The sequence below is a fragment of the Mastigoproctus giganteus genome, chromosome 9 (genome assembly GCF_048544385.1).
Source record: "Mastigoproctus giganteus isolate SK-2022 chromosome 9, ASM4854438v1, whole genome shotgun sequence".
Classification (NCBI taxonomy): domain Eukaryota; kingdom Metazoa; phylum Arthropoda; class Arachnida; order Uropygi; family Thelyphonidae; genus Mastigoproctus; species Mastigoproctus giganteus.
Genome location: NC_143583.1, coordinates 37,508,114 through 37,528,138, shown reverse-complemented (window position 1 = coordinate 37,528,138; position 20,025 = coordinate 37,508,114). Strand labels below are relative to the sequence as shown.

The following is a 20,025-nucleotide window of genomic DNA, read 5'->3' as shown; positions in this document are numbered from 1 at the left end:
CTCTAGTTGTATGAGTTTATTCACCCGGAAACTCGGGTCTTTTCGTCCCTACAAACCGATTGAAGACTGATGCTTAATGGCTGCTTTCGCTTTTTGCTTCGGCATTTCACATAGAAGTAGTGTTCTCTATACTGGCTGTGCAAGTGAAGATATATTAGAGTTGGTTTATGTTGTAATTTTTGATTGGTTCATATTTCTAAGAGGAAGAAGCTAATGGTATTATCAAAAATGTTAGTTACATATATGTTAGAATGTTTATCATGTATAATTTTAGGTTTTGTGGTGTTTTAGGCGCATCGTGGCCTCAAACCATATTATACCACATATATTGTGTCTGTAAATTGCGTGTGTCCTGGGGTCGATTTGCTTGCTTGGAAGAAAAAGCCGAGTTTCCGACGGAAAAACCTTACAACCTTCGCATGAGGCCGACTAACTCTGCCACGTTGCGAGAAAAGCCCATAAAAATTTCTCGTATCATTGACGAGATTCGAACCCGAGCATTTTCCCAGTGTTAGGAGGACGGTGCGTGTATGCACTGTGCTATCCGCAAGGACTCATAATTTTAGTATTAGTAATACTGAATGATGCAAGTAAGCGGAATTCTGCAAAAGCCAAAAAAATAATAACAATCCCGAAAATATATACAGTATCCCATTCCCACAAGTAACCCTCCAATTCCGCTTGGAATTCAGCCAGCATCATTACCTCTTCCACTTTGCGAAGCAACTTATTCCACTGTTCAACAATCTGCTGCCTATAGGTAAACTTCATGAGAACCAATTTTTTGTCATTCCCTAAGACTTTATATTTGTATCTCCTGGTTCTTGTCTCACCTACGAGAGTGAATAATCTTCCTCACTCATTATAACCAAACAAATTTCCCTTTAGAAGTCTAGTAGAGCAGTCCAAATTTCAGACATTCTTCAATGTTGCACCAATTTATACTCTTCACTAATCTGGTGGCCCTTCTTTTGAACCCCTCTCCTCTCTCCAGATCTGAATACATTATTCAAGATCAGTCTGCCCATCGTCTTGTATAGGGAAATAATCGTCCTTCTCCCTACTAGCAAAGGTCTTACATATAATGGACAGCACAATATGTACCCTTCTAGCTGCCTATTTACACTGCATGGGAAATTTCATGTCTATCGGCATCTTAACCCCTAAGTGTAAGTCTTTTTTATCCCGAGGCACTTTCAGCTCCTCTTCCTCTGACTCAGTCGTTCTGATTCAGTCATGTCTATGAATACAAAAACTCTTATCTTATATGTTCATTGCAATAATCAATAAATGTTTAAATTTTAATATCACAAGAATATTAGGCAACGTTAATGGGAGAAAATACAATTGCTTAATCCAGTCAAGGCCAAATTTACCAGGCCAGAGGCACAACTGCTACAGGACTCTAAGGTCACGAGGGTCCAGAATACTTAAATCCTGCTCTAAATCTTGGGCCTGACAGTAGATACGCAGACGCGAAGATCTCCTCCAGTATCTTGCAATTTTTGGTTTCAGAATTTTCATGGCTGAAAACGCAGCGCCGCATAGTTAGGAAGCAGAGAAGGCAGAAAAATCCAAGGCTCTTCTAGATGTTGCTGATGACGGACAATTAAAACGATTAATTGTCCTTAGATAACTGATAACTCAAATTCTTTCATTTCCAATGGACTAAGATTTGACGAACCGTAGAGTCCAACTAGCCACTCATATTCCTTAGTAGAAACAAGCGGATAGTAACTGGTCAAATTTGTTGTTACACACTTGTCCGCAGAGCCAACAAGTGTTTAATAACAAATTTAGATGTTGAACTTCTATCGACACTCAGTTCAGCTGAATTCCTTTTCTTTACCACAGTCTTTTCCATTGCAAATACAATTAGAACACAAAATCAAGAATAACAATGTTTGTACAATATTGTTAGCACAGTTTTACAATTCTGTTGCTCTTGCAGGTCTCAGTGATGATCATAAATTTACCTCTTTCGCTTTGCAAAGTCAATCAGTATTACAAATAGAAAAAAAAAAATCCAGGAATATACTAGCTCTAGGAAATACTACATACATGAGAAAACCTCAATGGTGGAGCTAAATGTGTTTAATTTTTGCGGCAGACCATCAATTTTTTGTAACTCACCGATTAGGAATGTCTGTCTACACTAGCTTCTACATAACTCCATGATTCCTATTTCCCAAATTTATAACCTTACATTTAGAAGCATTAGATATGAGTTGCAATTTTCTGCACCATATATGCAAATGATCCTTGTCAGTTTGAAGCAACATGGCCTGGCTCTAATTAAAAACCATCATTCCCAACTTCAAATTATCGGCAAACTTGGACAGCTTCTCTTGGAACTCTCGTCCACATAATTATGAAAATCAGAAAGAGAAGACTCAACGCCGAATCCTGAGGGACTCCACTAGCCTATCCCGAAGACTTACAATTTATGACAGCCCATTGTCTCCTATCATTTAGCCATCCCGCTATCTAGCATTGATTCTTAAAAATAATTGTTCCAAATTTGTTCCAATTTATACAGTAGTTTTTCACGAGGGACATTATCTAAAAGTTTACTAAATTCTTGATATGTAGCGTCAAAATTGTTTTCTGCATTCATCTGTTCAACTTCGTAAGTTATCCTTCGGATACCCGCAGGAAAACTTAAAAAGCAATATACCGCTTCAAACGTCAGTCATGATGCCATAGGCAATAATGGTTCGCATAACATGATTATCCTTTTTGCACAGTCCTTGTAGAAAAGCATGTCACAAGAAAATTCAGTCAGTTCCACGAAAATGAGTCATTTAAGAAGTATTTATTTTCAACTTGGATGCTCAGACTTTGCTGCAGAGGTTTCCACGAGCACAATGTTTTTGAATTGCAATTTCACCTCTCACTTCTAAACTAGTTCGACAAAAAGTGTTAACCAAAGACAGTATCCATTGATTCGGTGCACTCTAAATTTCTAGTTTATGCACGATATGCTAAAAGTCTGCATTGTATTTTTAGCACTGTCATACATCGAGTTATCTTAGATGGCTTGCAATAGACCCCAATAAGTGTGTTATTTGAATAGTATGAATAGCCGATGCAAGTGACATTCATATATTTAGAAGCAACAATGATTTGAAGGTAAAACTTACCTTCCACACAATTCGTTGAAAAGAAAGCCACGTTCTTTGTTTCCAAGGGGTTATCATTAGTGAATTCTGGAGAACGTGACTGAGGTTCAGATTCTCCAGTTAACGAAGAATTGTCGACTTTAAATCCTTGAGCTGAGATTACTCGAATATCTGCTGGGATTCGGTCACCGCCTTTAACCTCCACGAGATCGCCTACAACAACGTCTTCTGCAGGAATTGTGTACTTCTCACCGTTACGAACAACTGTTGCTTGCTAGGTAAAAGTTAATCAAAAAACGATTTTAAACCTGTTTAGAAATAAATATTTTATGCAGAATGGTACGCATGAAATGTATTATTTTCGGAAACAATGACTTTATTAATAAGGTTAAATAAGGCAGGTAGCATACCTGAGGTACCATATTCTTAAAAGTTTCCATGATCTTAGAGCTTTTTGCTTCTTGGTAATAAGAAAAACAGCCTGTGATAATCACCACAGCAGCTAACACAATACCTAAATACAGCTAAGAAACAAAGTAATTATATCACAACTTTGAAATACAAAGAACACATTATTTTTCGCATAAAATTATAATTTCAGTGTAAATTTATGCCTGAAGTTAAATTTATGACAAAATTACAGTTTTTACTTTCTTTTGAAATTAAATCAAAATTTTCAGAAATTTTGATTAATTAAATCAATGAAAATTTCGTAAAATTTTGATTTAAGCAAACTAATTTTTTATATCCTCTTATGGCCTGTATTTTCCGGACCATAAAAGGCACTTTATCTTGGAAAATGTTGTCTAAAACTTTGTGTCTTATGGTATGAAAGTATACTAGGTGCACACTATAGGTTTTTATCTCTAGCTGTGGCTAGAGAACGTGTCGTCAAAATGTCGTCGGTAACTTTCTGGAAAAGCTAACTCCTTTAGTGTGTGACCACTTGCAACAAAGAGAAGAAAACTGAATTAATCACGAAGTTAGCTGCGATTCCAAGAGGCTTTAGCCAACTACAGTCACTGGACATCTCAATTAACAAACCTTTTAAAGCATTCATATGTGAGGAGTGGATCGAATGGACATGGTTTTGCATCAACAGTTGAATAATGCAACCAGCAATTTCACAAGTGTGCGAATAAGTGAAAAATCTGTAAGAATTAATGAAATGTGATACAGTTTCCAAGTCTTTTACGAAATGTGGAACTAACGGGGAGCTTTATGGCAATGAAGATTGTGTATTTTTTGAAAAGAAAAAAAAAAAAAAGGAGGGGGGATCAATTACGCCAAAACATTACTAACGACGACTTTTGAAGTTATATGACGAGTAAAAAGTTCGTCTTATGCTGGTATTTTGTTTAGTAAGCACTTCTGAATTGTATTTCAATTATATGCCTTCTAAAACATGGATGCCTCTTATGGTCTAAAAAACAAGTCCAGAATAACCCATTAAGTAGTTATTTATTAAGTTTCAATAAATACATAAACTATTTTATGCTTCCGAATTAGAATAAGATCAGCTACAGAAATTGGGTGAAAAAAAAATAATAAAAGAATCACAATGAATTCTCTCATTCTAATATGCGATCGAAACTTCATGAATGGCCCTGGACTACAAAAAAAAAAAAAAAAAAACCCTTCATCAGATTGTTATTCGACTCAGTAACACAATGCCCTTGAGAGCCGTTACGTTATATAATTCCTTTTAATTATCTTCTTTAAGTATCTGATTAACTTCGTTCAATTGTATAGATGAGTCAGTAAAGAAACTTAAATTAAGTCTCACGACATTAATGTTTACCTTTAAATCCATAACTTTTACCTATACAGTTAATGTGATGGGTGTCCTAGTTCTAAGAAGATTAAGTGCATTAAACGAAATGTGACAATGAAATTGGTAGGTCAGTTCAACTGCATTTAAATGTTTCCAACAGTTCTAAGAGCGATCTCACAAGTGTGTTGATGCTCAAGGGGATTACTTTGAAAAATATTAAATGCCTTTTTTTCCTTTAGCATGTGGTTTCTTTAAATTTATGTAGTCTTGAAACTTAATCACCAAACCTTGTATAAATAAAAACAATCCGAATATAAAATGAACATTTTAGACTATGATAAATATAAACATTATTTTACTACAATTCTACATCTTTCGTCAGAGAAATCACTCTCAAATCAAGACGTTAAAGTTTTCCATACTGAATTTCTATAATGTAAATTTTTAATAACGAAAATACACCAGCAATTTTCTATAATGGTAACTGTTGGTTCCTTACAATATAACCGTATCAGTTTTTGAAATGTTTTCATTAATATTTATAATTTTATTACATAATCCTGCACATAGCAATTGCTCATTTATATTTGGCAAAAAAATCTGCTGCTTATAATATTCCTATTTGCAAAAACAGACATAAAACTAAGAAAATACTTTACATAATCGTCAGGAACATCTTCAAAGTTTGCAGCTTGAATGGAATATGCTATAAAACAAAGAGCGGCGCCGACCCACAGAAGAAAAGCGAATCCACCAAACAATTGCTTGCAGAATTTAACCCATTCTGGAGTCTTTCTCGGCGGTGTTAAGGCGTTTGGCCCGTCCCTCTCATAGATTTCTTTCGCTTTTTCCACTGTAAGACCCTACAATAAAACCTTCACATGAATGTCAATAGTGTATCAGTGGTGTTCTTAATGGAATTGAAGAAATAATAACAAGGATAAATATGTAATTTCATACTTTATACATAATAGCATATTAAATGGGAGAAAAATAATATAGGGAATTCATTAACATTATTATCATTAAAAAACTCTTAAACTTTATAAAAAATCATGTTCAAAGACAAATTTAACTTCCTTCGGTATTTAACGTAGCTCAGAGCTATTGCCAGCCGATACGTCAATTGGCTAGCAATAGTTCACTTCCCAGCAACTCAACGTTCTAATTTCATGCTACTGAGCCGCTGTGATCAACAGTTATTCAAAGTAGGTGTTTATGCTGTTATTGCCTTTTGTGTTGTGCATTAGATATCCACCTAATAGTGAGTGAGTCCTCCTTTACCCCTCAGAACAGCGTTTTGTTGTGGTATGGTCTACCGAGGTGCCGAAATTGTGCCACACTGACTCAACTGCCTCCCACAGTTATTGCAAATTGGACGGTTGTGAATCTCTACTCCGTAGAGCCCGTGTTCAATTAGATTAAGATTTGAAGGACATGGGAGCGACTTCACTTCACTCCCATTTTAGCCTTGTGACGCGGCGCATTATCCTTGTAGAAGAACCTTCGCAGAGGGAGATATTGCAGCCATGAAGGGATCAGACTAGTCGGCTCAAAGAGATTTGTCAGACCAGGCAACGTTTTAACATCCCGATACAGTCTGGTGTTGGTGTTCCAGAGTCCACCACTATAACCATACTTTTTTTTTTCTCACTGACAGCAGTGAAACACAGTTCTGTTATCAGCTGAGGATGACGTGACACGAGTTGTGCGTTTTGAAATGCCTGCTTAGTTAGTTACCACTGTTTTATTTGACTGATTGTAGCTTTTCCGTTACCCTGCACAGGTCTTGTCAGCTTCCATTAACCTGTCGTCTCGACGAGCTGTTTCCAACCATAGGACTGCCGTTGGCCAGATGTTATTTGGTTATCGGTAAAATCTCGCTGCACTCAAGATATAGCCGTACATATAAACTCAGGACGGTTGCAGTTTCCGAGACAACTATACCAGCCCGTCTGTCGACGACTGCCATACCGCTCAAAATCTTTCGTGTTGCCCAATTTCGCAGTGAGTTGCACAAATACGGCATCCCTTCATATCCACAGAGTTGAAATTTATATGTTAAGCGTTTTTTTGGCACTTAACACACACAAAAAAAAAAAAAAAACCCTCCGTATCTGCCCACCTGCTTTATATTGCACGATATGCCGTTATTGAAGTAGCACTCCATTTCGTGAAATGGGTAAGGGTACCTAATAATGTGGCCACTTAGTGTATATTTATAACAACCTGTTTATATTGTAAATATTCACGCAAATCAATGTAACACCGAGTAAAAAAATGTGGAGGTCCTACAGTCTCGAAACTTTATTAGACAGTTGGTCAGGCAACTTGAGTAATCGAGACCCGCTAATTTTCGTAAAATCGGACAAATGCTAATGCCAATCAATGTAACACCTGTGCATTCACCCCCTCTAGCCTAAAAGTAGTACAGAGGTGAATTTAAAAGGCAATAAATTGAACTAGACCTGGCCCTATCAAAATGAACAATTTTAATGGAAGTCTAAAAAGGACAATAATAAACATTAGCAAAATACACAACTTACCCTTTTAAGGTCAGTATGTAAACGACTGCACAGCTCTTCAAAACTGATTTTATGGACGTCCTGTTGAGAATTTATTAATAAATTATTAAGTGTATACATACATATAAACATTAATGTTTTAAGTTACGTTGCACTAATACCTAGTTAAATTTTATTAACTAAATTTATTAGACAAATTTTATTTCTTGAACTGCGGTGTAGCCATATTATTGAAGCGATATTCTCTGCTATGTCCTACTTTGGAGCCGCAGGACCTTCTCTAGATCTGCCAACATATCATCGAAATGAAGGAACAGTTCATGGTCTTGAAGCCTCGTGCTTGCCCATCCTGTGCATCACAGTATATGGTGCATATTATGCTACGAGATAAGGTTATCAATAATTCACCTGAGAACTATTGGAAAGCTGCCTGCAATATGACGTAATTTTTATCCAAGGGTCGTCACCCTGCCCTATGCATTAGGTTCACAGAGGTCGAACTTTATGCAACTATCTATGCAGAAATATGTAAATTGAAGTTACGTGGTGTGACGCGTGCAGAAAGCTCTATAAAAGCCAATGGTGAGCTATAGTGGGCTCGCGAGAGCCCATTGTTATTTTTTTTGAAAATTTGCGAGCCCTTTGTTGAGAAGATCATTTATTTTACAAATGAAATCCTGAATGCAATCATTGAGTATCCAAAGCAGAAACTACGGTGAGGCGAGAGGGGCCCCATTCCCAGCATTTTCATGGCGCAATCGATCGGTTATGTATTTTAAAATTGCTTCATTTTTGATTTAATTAGTCGGATCTCTGTTTAACGAACTTCTTTTGAGCGATTTTTTTTTATTCCACCTTGGTAATTACATTTAAAATAGTTTCTGTTGAACGAAGAAAATTTCCATGTAAAGAACAGATTAGCATTGTTGCTGTGTATGCATTGTTCTGACCTCTGGCGTTTAGGCAATTTAGATAATTAGAAAGTACGAATTAAGGGTGAAAGGGATTACTGTTTCACAATGTTAGTGGTGTCCATAAAACCTATGCAGTCAATACGATTTCTATAGCCAGTCAGAGGATTAAGAAGATTCTCGACACGGATTATAGCCTCTGGTCAACGTGTGTTGTAGTTCCCCCTCACTCCGACAAACGGGCATATGTTTTTCGGAGAAGTGAGTGATCCACACCTTCCAGTAAATTTAGGTGTGGATAAGTTGGGAATCACGTGGATATTTCTGAATATCCACGTGATTCAGACATTTTGCGCAGTATTCAAAGAACTAGTGAGAGTACCAACGTAAAGGGGGGGGGATTGAGGCAACTAAGATATAAACTTTACGAAGATGACATTTTGGTAGATTTTGAAACTTTGTCGAGCCTTTCACTGTGTAGAAAATGTTCTAAAATATAATGGCATACAGGCAATAATTAAAAAAAAAAAAAAACCTATATCACCAATCTTCAAAAAACTAGTGCAAAATTAAAGATGATTGCTAAAGAACTTGATGTGGAAACTATAAAGATCGGTCGTGTGTTCGGGCCACGATGAGCAGCTTTTAGCTTGCGGACGGCAATTGTGGGTTGGAGGAATTCCCGCTTTGTGCAAACATTTTGAATCAGAAGTTAAATTTTCCGATTATTAAATCGACTTTTAAATTTGGAATTTCTTAACAATTTAGCAGTAATGATCGACATCCTGCAGGAGCTCTCTTACCTTTCAGAAGCTTTACAGAATCACAAAGGTAAAAGCATATAAATTAATCTGGCAACATCCTAGTTCTCCTTAGGAAACTCCTTCAGTCCAGAACCCTATAGATCAGAAATCAAAACCATAATCACCACATTCTCTGCTCCAGAGGGCTCCCCCAAGGGGGCGTTCTCTCTGCCGCCCTCTTCGCCGCATCTTTAGAACCCTTCCTATCAAAACCGTACTAATTTTACAACCTACGCAGATGATATTAAGTTCTTCATCATCACAAAATGCCCCCAATCTCTCCAGTCTATTACTGTGAGCTCCAACCGACAGCTACATGAACTGGAAAACTACCTTCATGCGATTGGGCTCTCCATTAATAAAGAGAAAACTGCACAACTCTCTATCACCAAAAAGAAAAATACCAACGATGTGAACATCATTATAGCGAACTCTCCAGTTAAAAAAGTCACCCAACATAAAGATTTGGGTATCATCTGGGACAAAGACCTCACCTTCTTGCCTCACTTTAATGCCACTCGAACGAAAACATATTCGGCTTTATGGGTAGTAAAACAAGAGATCTCCAACTTCCATAACCTGGACCTTATCATCAAATACATTTTTCGTTGCATTTTCCCAATTCCATTATATGCCTCGACGATATGGTCCTCAGCACCCTTATCATACCAAGCCAGGTTCCTCTCCCTGGAATTCTGGATTTTGAAATGGTTAAATAGGGTTGCCAGGCTAACACCTACAATCTCAAAATCTGTTCTGGTCACCAATCTTAATACGCTTCCTTGGAGGTATCTCATCATCTCCAAGAACCTTCTTACCCTCTCTCAGCTTCTATCCGGAAAACTGAGGTCATTTGGGATATCATCGCCAGACCGTCCGACAGGAGAAGATGCCAGTCCAACACCTCCCCATACAGATCGAAGCTGCCTACCATGTCCTCCCTGGACAACATGTTTCCACATAACTCCTTCCAAATATTTAATAGATTAGCCATAGACGTTGAGAAACTTTGCAAGGACAGAACATACAGAGCTTCCATTCCTGCAGACATGTATGCCTTAGTCATGCTCTAGGTGGACTCTCTGTGATGCCGCACTATCCACGCTCCGATGTATCCGTATGCACTTTATTTGTTGTAACTTTGTTTTTGTATTTGTTGTAACTTTGTTTTTGTATTTGTTGTAACTTTATGTTTTTGTATCTTCACCAGTGGCTGTTTAAGACCGTATATTGTATCTGGCTCTGTATACAATGCATTTGTCTGTATTTTATGTTTTATCTCTGTATGTAACTCATGTCCTCTAGCTGCATAGCTGTAAAGAGACATTTCTTCGGAAATAAATTGATATTAATAATAATAATAATAATTATTCGAACTATCAGTGATATTGCTAATTTGAAAAATTCTGAAGGAAATTATGAAGCTGAAATTGAGAGCATTTTGAAGTTGAACGAATTTGAAGGAATCAAAATCGAAAGTAAAAAAAATTACCTCGTGACAAGTTATTAAATGTATTGTGTTAGCCTTAAAGGATAAGTTATTAATGCAACAGAGCAATTTTAAATTAAATAAAGAAAATAACGATACCATTGAAAGAAATTTTAAACATATGCTACCCGAAATCGTGGAATGAATTTTCATCTCGGTGGTGGCAAGAGGGTGAAAACCGAATAAGAAATTTGTTTTCTAATAGAATATGAAAAAAAATTAATGATTTTAGAGATTTTGTCGAAGACAGTTTATCTTTAAAATCGAGTGAAATTACCTTTTCAATTAAGAAAGCCAGAAAATATCTTTGAAACCATTGCGATTAGCAGTGCTGAAGCTGAGTGAGCTTTCAGCGTAATGAAAAATATTGACAATTAAACACGTTGCAGATTATGATGACCATACATCTAAATGGAAAACCATTGCTTCAATTTGATCTGGATCGTTACGTAAAATCATTCCTCTGTAATCATTGCTCAGCTTGAGCAAAGCAGAAGATCGACAACAAATATTAATAAAGAAGTAAATTGGCAATTTTTAGAATAAATTTTTCTTGAATATTTGTGAAATATTTTTTCATGTAATCTGTGATTTTTTTTGTTTTTTTATGTAATATTTGTTTTTATATTGTGGAATGTTTTGTGATAGTTTATTCTCAATATTAAAATTTTATCATGAAAAAAAATGTATTCATCAGTGGCGTAGCTACCATGTAGGCAGGCAAGGCAATTGCCTCCGGGCCCTTTAGGGGTCCGGCATCTTTGGCTATCTCCTGTTTTTGCAATTTTCATTAATTAAGTAGGTACCCGAACATGTTCTTTGCCTCCGGGCCCGAAAAAGGGTAGCTAAGCTACTGGTATCCATTATATTTCCCTAGTTGTTAAAAAAAAAAAAAAAAAAAAAAAAGACAAATAAAAAAGTTGCGAATGTGTCGAGCACGCGCAGTAGATGGTTTATGCGAAAGATCCTTCGCGTTTCTTTTAGATATTTTGATTTGTGTATATCGATTACGAAATAAAAGAGCTTTGTTATTGTAAATATTTTATTGATCATTCGCAGATTTTCATAATTTCTGGAAGACAAGATACAATGGATTGATGATAACTAAAGTAAGAGATGTATACTTGCGAGTGCAACGTATCTAAATAGCTCTGTAAAATAGCACGAATTGATGTACCGATCTTGTAGTTGAAGCGACATACGCAGCTGTTAGGGGGGCACCTAACAATGGAATGTAACGAAAATGCGAGACGAAAAAAGAAATTGTTGACAAATATTTGTATTGTTGAAATCATACTTACTGCAGTAGTAACTTCAGGAAGCATGATTGCGACGTCATAGTGAGAATAAATTGTCATTGTCGCCAAGTCTACAGTCTTTAAGATTATTAAATAATGTATCGTAGTTCTTAATTCCAAATTGTGGACACTTTAAAGGACTTTAAAGGACAAATTAAAGGACACTTTAATTTCCTTTTTTCCTTATCACGAGGTCTGAGGTCGAGGGTTTCCTGTGCGGACGTGCCTTTCTGCCGCTCTTGGAATAGAGAAGTTTTTTCTGATTTATTTTCTGCTTTATTAGTTTAAATTGACATATTAACTTATTTCTAGAGTAGCTTTATATTCCTATTTACGGTACTTAAAGTTAAAATAACTTAGATAGAGATTTTGTAGGTATTACTTAGTATCGGAAAGGGTATCAAATCCACGTGTTTACCGTTCATAAACGGCCGCCATTGTTACGTGAAAATTAATCAGTAAAATCTATTAATCTTGTCGAACTTCATTGGCAACTAAATTGTAATTTTAACTATACATATAACCACTTAGGTTACGGAACATAAATAATTAGTAAAAATAAATAATTAATACATAACTTGATACAGAAGTTATATAAAGGGATTTCGTAGATAACACTCGTTACTGAAGCGCGATACAGCATATCCGGAATTCGATAGCATTAGCTTTGTATAGTATAGTGCATAATATAATATTTTCAATTAATCAGTACATCTATTAATCTTGTTAAACTTCATTGTCAATTAAATTGTACTTTTAACTATATATATATAACGACTTAGAATACAAACGTAACAAATAATTAATACATACTTGATACGGAAGTTATATAAAGGGAACTCGTAGATAACACTCGATACCGAAAAATAAATATAGCGTTATAACTGTGTTAAGATACAAGTTTAAGGTTTTAATTTTGTTCTGAAATTGTAATTTTATTGACATTTAAATCGAAATCATGACTCTGACCAGAGCAGCAAAGCAAAAGGCTCAAGCTAATGGGAGTGCTGTGACTCAGGGGAGAACTGAGGGGGGCGGTTTCCCCCTGAATCACGGCCTTTTAAGATGCACTGTTTGCTTGATGTTTCCGGAGCAATCGGGTACGGGACATGATACTGCCATGGGGGATGTCTTTGTGTGTGCACGATGCAAGGAGTGCAAGGAAATTAGGCGACAACTCGGCGTTGTTATGGGCCTATATGAGACCTTGAAGGACAGGGTGGATGGCCTCGAAGGAAATAAATTGAGGGGCCCATCAAGCTCTCAGCTGCCCACATCAACACCAGAGCTTGGACTTGGTCATCTTGCAACACAGAGGCAGCCACCAAGGCAGAATGCGCTGGTCCAACAGGAACTAGTAGTTGTTGGTGACTCAATTGTCAGGGAAACGGGGAACATGCTTTGTAAAAAGGATAGGTGGAACAGGACCAGGGTATGTCTGCCAGGGGCAAAGGTTGATGACGTAGTAGAGCAGATATCATCTTTTAAGGGCACAAAAGGTGATATAGTTGTACACGTTGGCACTAATGATATTAAGAGTAGGAGACCAGCGGAATTACTTAACAAGTACAGGTCACTGTTGAAAAAAAGCCGTGAAGTAGGGTTGAATTTGAAAGTGTCTGCAATTCTGCCCAGACACGATAGGAGGGAGTATATGATGAGAGCCTTGTCGATCAATTCGGCCCTGGAAAGATTGTGCAAGGCTGAAGGGGTAGAATTTTTTTCAGCCTGGACTGTACTTGTTAACAGGAGAGATTGCTTCTACAGGGATGGGATACACTTAAATAGAAAGGGTGCAAGAATATTTGCTGATGCTATCGAGGCAGTGTTAGGTGGGTCGGAAAACTGCTAGCTTGGGGGGAGACAAAGACTAATGGATTAACAGTAGCCACTGGCAGAGGTGAAAGAGATTCTTGCACTGCTTCTATTGGAATGAGCAGAAGCCTGAAAAACAAGATGCAGGATATTTCAGAGACTGCTGGAAGTCATTGCGGTACAAGTAAACACATGGGTTGTGTTAGGGTAGCTAAGAATAGAAACAGGTGCATGTATACTTGCGTGTACACTAATGCTAGGAGTTTAGTAAATAAATTTGATGAATTTGAGGTATTACTCAAAACATCAAAGGCAGATATTGTTGGGATATCAGAGACGTGGTGTCACACAGATATAAGGAATGCAGAACTGGAATTTAGGGAGTACAACGTCTACAGAAAGGATAGACAGGATAGGAAGGGAGGAGGGGTTATGCTATTAGTTAAAAAACACATAAAATCCAAGGAAGTGAAGCCAGTTGACATCGCTGGACAGTGCAGTGTTGAGTCAGTTTGGTGTGACATAAGCATAGGTAAATCAAAATTGAGAGTAGGAGTGTGCTATAGGCCTAATGACTCTGATGAGTATAATAAGATACTGTACAGGGAAATAGAATGGGCCAGTAAATCAGAGAGTCTTATAATGGGGGATTTTAATTTCCCAGATATTGACTGGAATTTGTGGGTTGGTCACTCACACACTAGCAAGGCTTTTGTGGATTTATTGGATGATTGTTTTCTACACCAGCATGTTCGGGAGGCAACTAGAGGGAGTAATACTCTTGATCTGATTATCAGTAGTGATTCTTCATGCATTAGGAATCTGCAGATAAATGAACCACTGGGTGGCAGTGATCACAGTGTGCTGAAGTGGGATTTACTCAAGGAGGTAACTACCATCAGAGGTAAAGGGAAGGGTTTTTGCTTTCGTAAAGGCGACTATGATGGTCTGAGACAGTATTTAAATTCTATACAGTGGGACCAACTGATGATGTTACCAACAGCAAATTCAAAATGGGAAGCATTCAAGGAACTAATCTTGGAAGCTACCAGGCTTTACATACCAACCAAGAAATATTGTTCAAGGTTCAGGCCTAAATGGTTGTCAGATGAACTAATGAGACATATGGCAGAGAAGAAAAATGCATGGGATACATACAAATCAATGGGTGACGTGGAAGCCTATGATAGATATAAGTTGGTCTGTAACCAAGTCACAAAGGAGATTAGGCAGGCAAAGGCAGATTATGAGAAATCCTTGGCAAAGGATGCAAAGAAAAACAGAAAAGAGTTCTTTACCTATTTAAACTCAAGAAGGAAAGGGATGAATCAGATTGGTCCACTGGATGTTGATGGTTCAACAGTTGAGGATCCAGCTCAGGTGGCTAACAATCTAAACGAGTATTTTGCATCTACATTCACACATGAGGAGTTATTCAGGAAGGGGAATGTCGTAGGTGAAGTAAACATTGGCAGTGAGCTAGATGATCTTCTAATAACTGAGAGGAAAGTGGAGGAGAAATTGTTGAGGATAAACATAAAAAAGGCACCCGGGGTGGATGGGATCTATCCAGTTATATTAAAGGAGGCAGCAAAGGAAGTAAGCAAACCCCTAGCCATAATTATGAGAGCTTCTTTGGACTCAGGGGAGGTACCCATGGACTGGAGATGTGCAAATGTAACCCCAATTCACAAAGGAGGATCAAAGGCTGACACAAGTAATTATAGACCTGTTAGTTTAACTTCGGTTCCAGGAAAATTAATGGAGGCACTGGTTAAAGAAGCACTGCAGGATCATCTGGACAAGAATTCAGTTATAGCTCAGACACAGCATGGGTTTGTTAACTCCACGGGGCGAAGGTGGGGCAACGTTGGGCCTCAGCAGGGGTCCAGCGGCTAAACGACCAGATGAACAACGGTACACGGCACTACACATATACAATATCCATACACTTTTAAATCTCTGGCATTTCCAGTGAACTGGTACACCCATAATGGAGGCACTGGTTAAAGAAGCACTGCAGGATCATCTGGACAAGAATTCAGTTATAGCTCAGACACAGCATGGGTTTGTTAAGGGCAGGTCTTGTCTGACCAATTTGATTGGATACTATGATGTAGTCACAAAAGAACTGGATGCAGGGAATAACTTTGATATTATATATTTGGATCTCAGAAAGGCTTTTGATACTGTTGCGCATGGAAGACTGCTGCACAAATTGGAGAAGTGTGGCATTCGAGGCAAATTGCTGCTATGGATAAAGGGATGGTTGAGTGGCAGAAGACAGAGAGTGGTAATCAATGGACACTGCTCAACGTGGACTAATGTTATTAGTGGAGTTCCTCAGGGTTCAGTGTTGGGTCCATTGTTGTTTTCTGTATTTATAAATGATATTGATGATGGTGTATCAGGCTTAATGTCCAAGTTTGCAGACGATACAAAGGTTGGCAGGGTTGTTAAGGACACTACTGATACTATGCTGCTGCAACAGGATCTGGAAAGGTTGAGCAGATGGGCTGAGAGGTGGCAAATGAAGTTTAACATTGACAAATGTAAAGTACTACATATGGGAAACAGTAACCCCAGATCAACGTATCAACTCTGTGGTACTATGCTGACAGTGGTAGAGAATGAAAAGGACCTGGGGGTAATTGTGCAGGCAGATATGAAGTTCTCTGAGCAGTGCAGACGAGCTGCAAGAGTAGCTCATGGTGTCTTGTCAATGATATACAGGAATGTTTCTAGCAGGGACAGGGATGTGATTATTCCCTTGTATAAGGCATTGGTCAGGCCACACCTTGAGTACTGTATACAGGTCTGGAGGCCTCATTTCAAGAAGGATGTAGAGCTGCTGGAACGAGTACAGAGAAGGGCAACAAGATTAGTGAATGGAACAAAGGGTTGCTCTTACGAAGAAAGGCTTAAGTTGTGCAAATTACAGAGCCTGGAGACTAGGCATCGCCGAGGTGATCTGATAGAGGTGTACAAGGCTTTGAATGGCTTGAGCATGCTCAATGCCGATGGGATTCTTCCTCTTGCTCAGAATAATCACCTGAGAGGGCATAAATTCAAATTGAGGAAGGACGGATGTTGGATAGATGTGCGGAAATTCGCCTTTAGCCAGCGGGCAGTTGGTTTGTGGAATAGACTTCCATCGCTTGTTGTTGAAGTTGATAGCCTAAACAAATTTAAGGCTCAGCTGGACAGGTATTTCGAACGAATTGAGGGGTGAAATGGGAGTAGTGGTTGTTTTTTTTTTTTTTTTTTTTTTTTTTGGCTGATGCTGAATAAGCTTGCTTTCTTGCATCATATGCCTCTACTAATGCTAATGCTAATGCTATTCAAAAATTCTAAAAAGTTAGAACTCCAGACACTGTCGTATCCAGTTATCATCGTAAGGCGAAGCACATGACGACCAGGTTTTTAATTTTTTTTCTTTTTTTTAGATAGACCAAGGAAAGTTTCACACATTCACTTATACGGATGGCTAAGGGGGTAATAAGTCGCATCTGTCTACCCCCATAAATCCGCCCCTGACTGGAGATACCATACCGGTCACGAAAAATGCGTCACGCGCTCTAATCACACTATTAGTAGTACGAGCATGGGAAGCGCCTCTAGTGGAAGCCGCGGATGACGTGATTTCCGTGACCGATCAAATTTACTCGGTAGAAAGTCGGAAAAACTGCGAGCCCATTGTTAAAATATTCACAGCTCACCACTGATAAAATCCAGTGTTATTCGACTAGTGCTTAAATTAATTCACTAACAGTACTAAATGTTGGTGCACATTTAGTAGTTTCTACGGAAAACAACCATGAATCGATGCAGCTGCGGCCAAAAATATAAGATGATTAAATGAGGTGTTCGAAGTCTGGAGTGGATTAGCAAAGTATTGTCGTCGGCAAACGGCAGAACAGTTAACCTCTGCATTTAATGCGAGATCATCACCAGGTATCATGCGAAAAACTCTTCGAAGAATGCTCTACGAGATTGAGACCTTCACGGATGCCGCTGATCTCAACCGGAAAATTCGAGTACGGTGGTGGCTGGATCGTAAATGATAGACGCAGAAAGACTGGAGGCAAGTGGCGGGGTATGTTTTATCTTGATTTTCACTTTTCAGTACACTGGAAGAGTGCACACATGGAAGAAATCACACGAGGTACTGGTACTGTCCTGATGCTAACTCATATGGGTAGGAACAAATGCTGGCACCTTTGGCGCGGGATATAACTGCTAACCCAACTTAGGAGACGGTTCCGGTCTCCTCCCCCCGCCGTCCTTTCTTTTCCCTCTGGTGAGGTATGGGCATGTTCCACTGACTCATGAGGTTGTCTCCTCTATTGGCCCTATACTTCTGTCTTTTCCCCCAGCCTTAAGTCTCCCCTCCCTCTCTACCTTAACTACTAGCGTCCAACACATTTCAAAATTTACCGAGCCCAACACCCAAAATTTTAATCTTTATATTCCTTTTGACAAACCCAATCCTAGTGATGTTTTTTTTTAGGTCTTAGCCACTGAAATCTCAAGAAACTAGGTGGTAGGACCTGTCAGAGTAAATATCTAATACTGGTGTACCTGACCTGCCTCCCAAGGGAATAGTGTGGCAAACAGTGGGCCATATTAGAGACCCAACGGCTAAAAGATCAGATGAATAACGGAACCTAACACAACACGCTACAATATCCAATACTTTTAAATATCTAACCTCTACAGTGTTCTGTATCACACGACAACGTATGCTACGCAGAGATGGGGGAAATCCATGGTGCAGTTAGACCCTAAACACAATATAGACTATACACTATCAAGCTACCTAAATCTTTACCCTCATTCTGACCCCTCCCTTTGCTATCTCTCCTTGCTAACCTTCCCCGTTTTTTTTTTTTTTTTTTTTACATTGGTCTCTGTCAGGAAGATCAGGCGACCATGGCAGAGGCCAGCCAGAGAATTGGAACTGCCTGGCTTAACTCCCATGGGTTGTGGCTGGCAACGTATAGTCCCATTAGAGATCCATGCGGCTCAAAGACATAAGAAACACGCAATCCAACACTACTCTAGCACAAAACAACTCGCTACGCACACTTCTGGCATTTACAGAGTTCTGTTTACTACACATATGAAACGATTGTGCAGTTATTGGAATCCATGGGTGGCGCCCCAACCCAAACGCTATGCCACTATGCCTGCTGCACTAACAATGCAATATACAGGTACATGTTTCGCTTCATCTCCTGATTGTACTGGAAGGCGCCGTGAACTCCACTTTATATCTGAATATCGCTGCGGATCAGATATACCCGACAATGCTGTACGTTTAACCCTAAAATGGGTGAGTTCAATGCAACGGTCCACCATATCAGTGTATGGAAGGTTGGTTTGGGGAACATGAAGTATCTGCCCTGGACAGCTCAATCACACTGATGCTCGGTAGGTTGAACTGAAAAGGGGTTTATCAGAACAATCCTTTGCCTACATCACTCCAAAAATTAAGGACAGTTTTGTCAAGTGAATGGGCCAATGTAATTTTTGTTTCGTTTCAACACCTTGCTGACTACATTCCACATCGCACAAGAACGATTATTCAGGTTATGGTATTAACTCAGTTCTTATAAAGTAGATGAGCAATGTGTATAATTAGAGAAGTAAACCTTGAATTTTTGAATCTTGTGAAGCTATTTCTGGTAGCCAAGACGAAATCCCTCATTCTCTAGCTATGGCTATAGAGATAATACCAAGTTTGTCAGGGTGGTTTTTTTTTTTTTTTTTTTTTTGATTTGGTAGTTGTTGGCGCATCGGCTTCTGTGGCCATATTGCACCTCCCAAGGTTTTTGCAGTACTTTGATCCAAGTCCGAGGCGGGAATCGAACCCGCGACCTTTGGGTTGCCGGGCAGGTACTTTACCCACTCGGCTAGCCCGGTCGGCATTGACAGGGTGGATAATGACAGTAATAACAGTATAGTACCGAAGAAGGATCTACAAAAGTTAGACAGATGGGCTAAGAAACGGCAACTGAAGGTTAATATTGATAAATACAAAGTACTACATATAGGTAGCAGTAACCCCAGAGTAACGTACCCACTGTGTGATACTACACTCAGGGTAGTAGAAAATAAAAAAGACTTGGGGGTAATTATGCAGTCAGATATGAAGTTCTCTGAGCAATGCAGACAAGCCGCCAGGACAGCTCATGGGGTCAATGATATACAGAAATTTTGCTAGCAGGAATAAGGAAGTGATTATACCATTGTATACAGCAATAGTCAGGCCACATCTTGAGTACC

The 20,025-nt window shown here is 38.6% G+C and overlaps 1 protein-coding gene across 2 annotated transcripts in view; it reads right to left on the bottom strand.

The window, feature by feature from the left end:
- Positions 1–20,025, bottom strand: part of LOC150080151 (sodium/potassium-transporting ATPase subunit alpha-like) — a 265,285-nt gene that overhangs the window by 106,419 nt on the left and 138,841 nt on the right. For both annotated transcript variants that reach the window (XM_090380961.1, XM_090380962.1), the window contains exons 3-6: positions 7,443–7,502; positions 5,556–5,759; positions 3,533–3,646; positions 3,144–3,396 (exon numbers count right to left, since the gene is read on the bottom strand). In XM_090380961.1, coding sequence (XP_090237087.1) covers positions 3,144–3,396; positions 3,533–3,646; positions 5,556–5,759; positions 7,443–7,502 — 631 coding nt within the window. The remainder of the gene's footprint in view (positions 1–3,143; positions 3,397–3,532; positions 3,647–5,555; positions 5,760–7,442; positions 7,503–20,025) is intronic.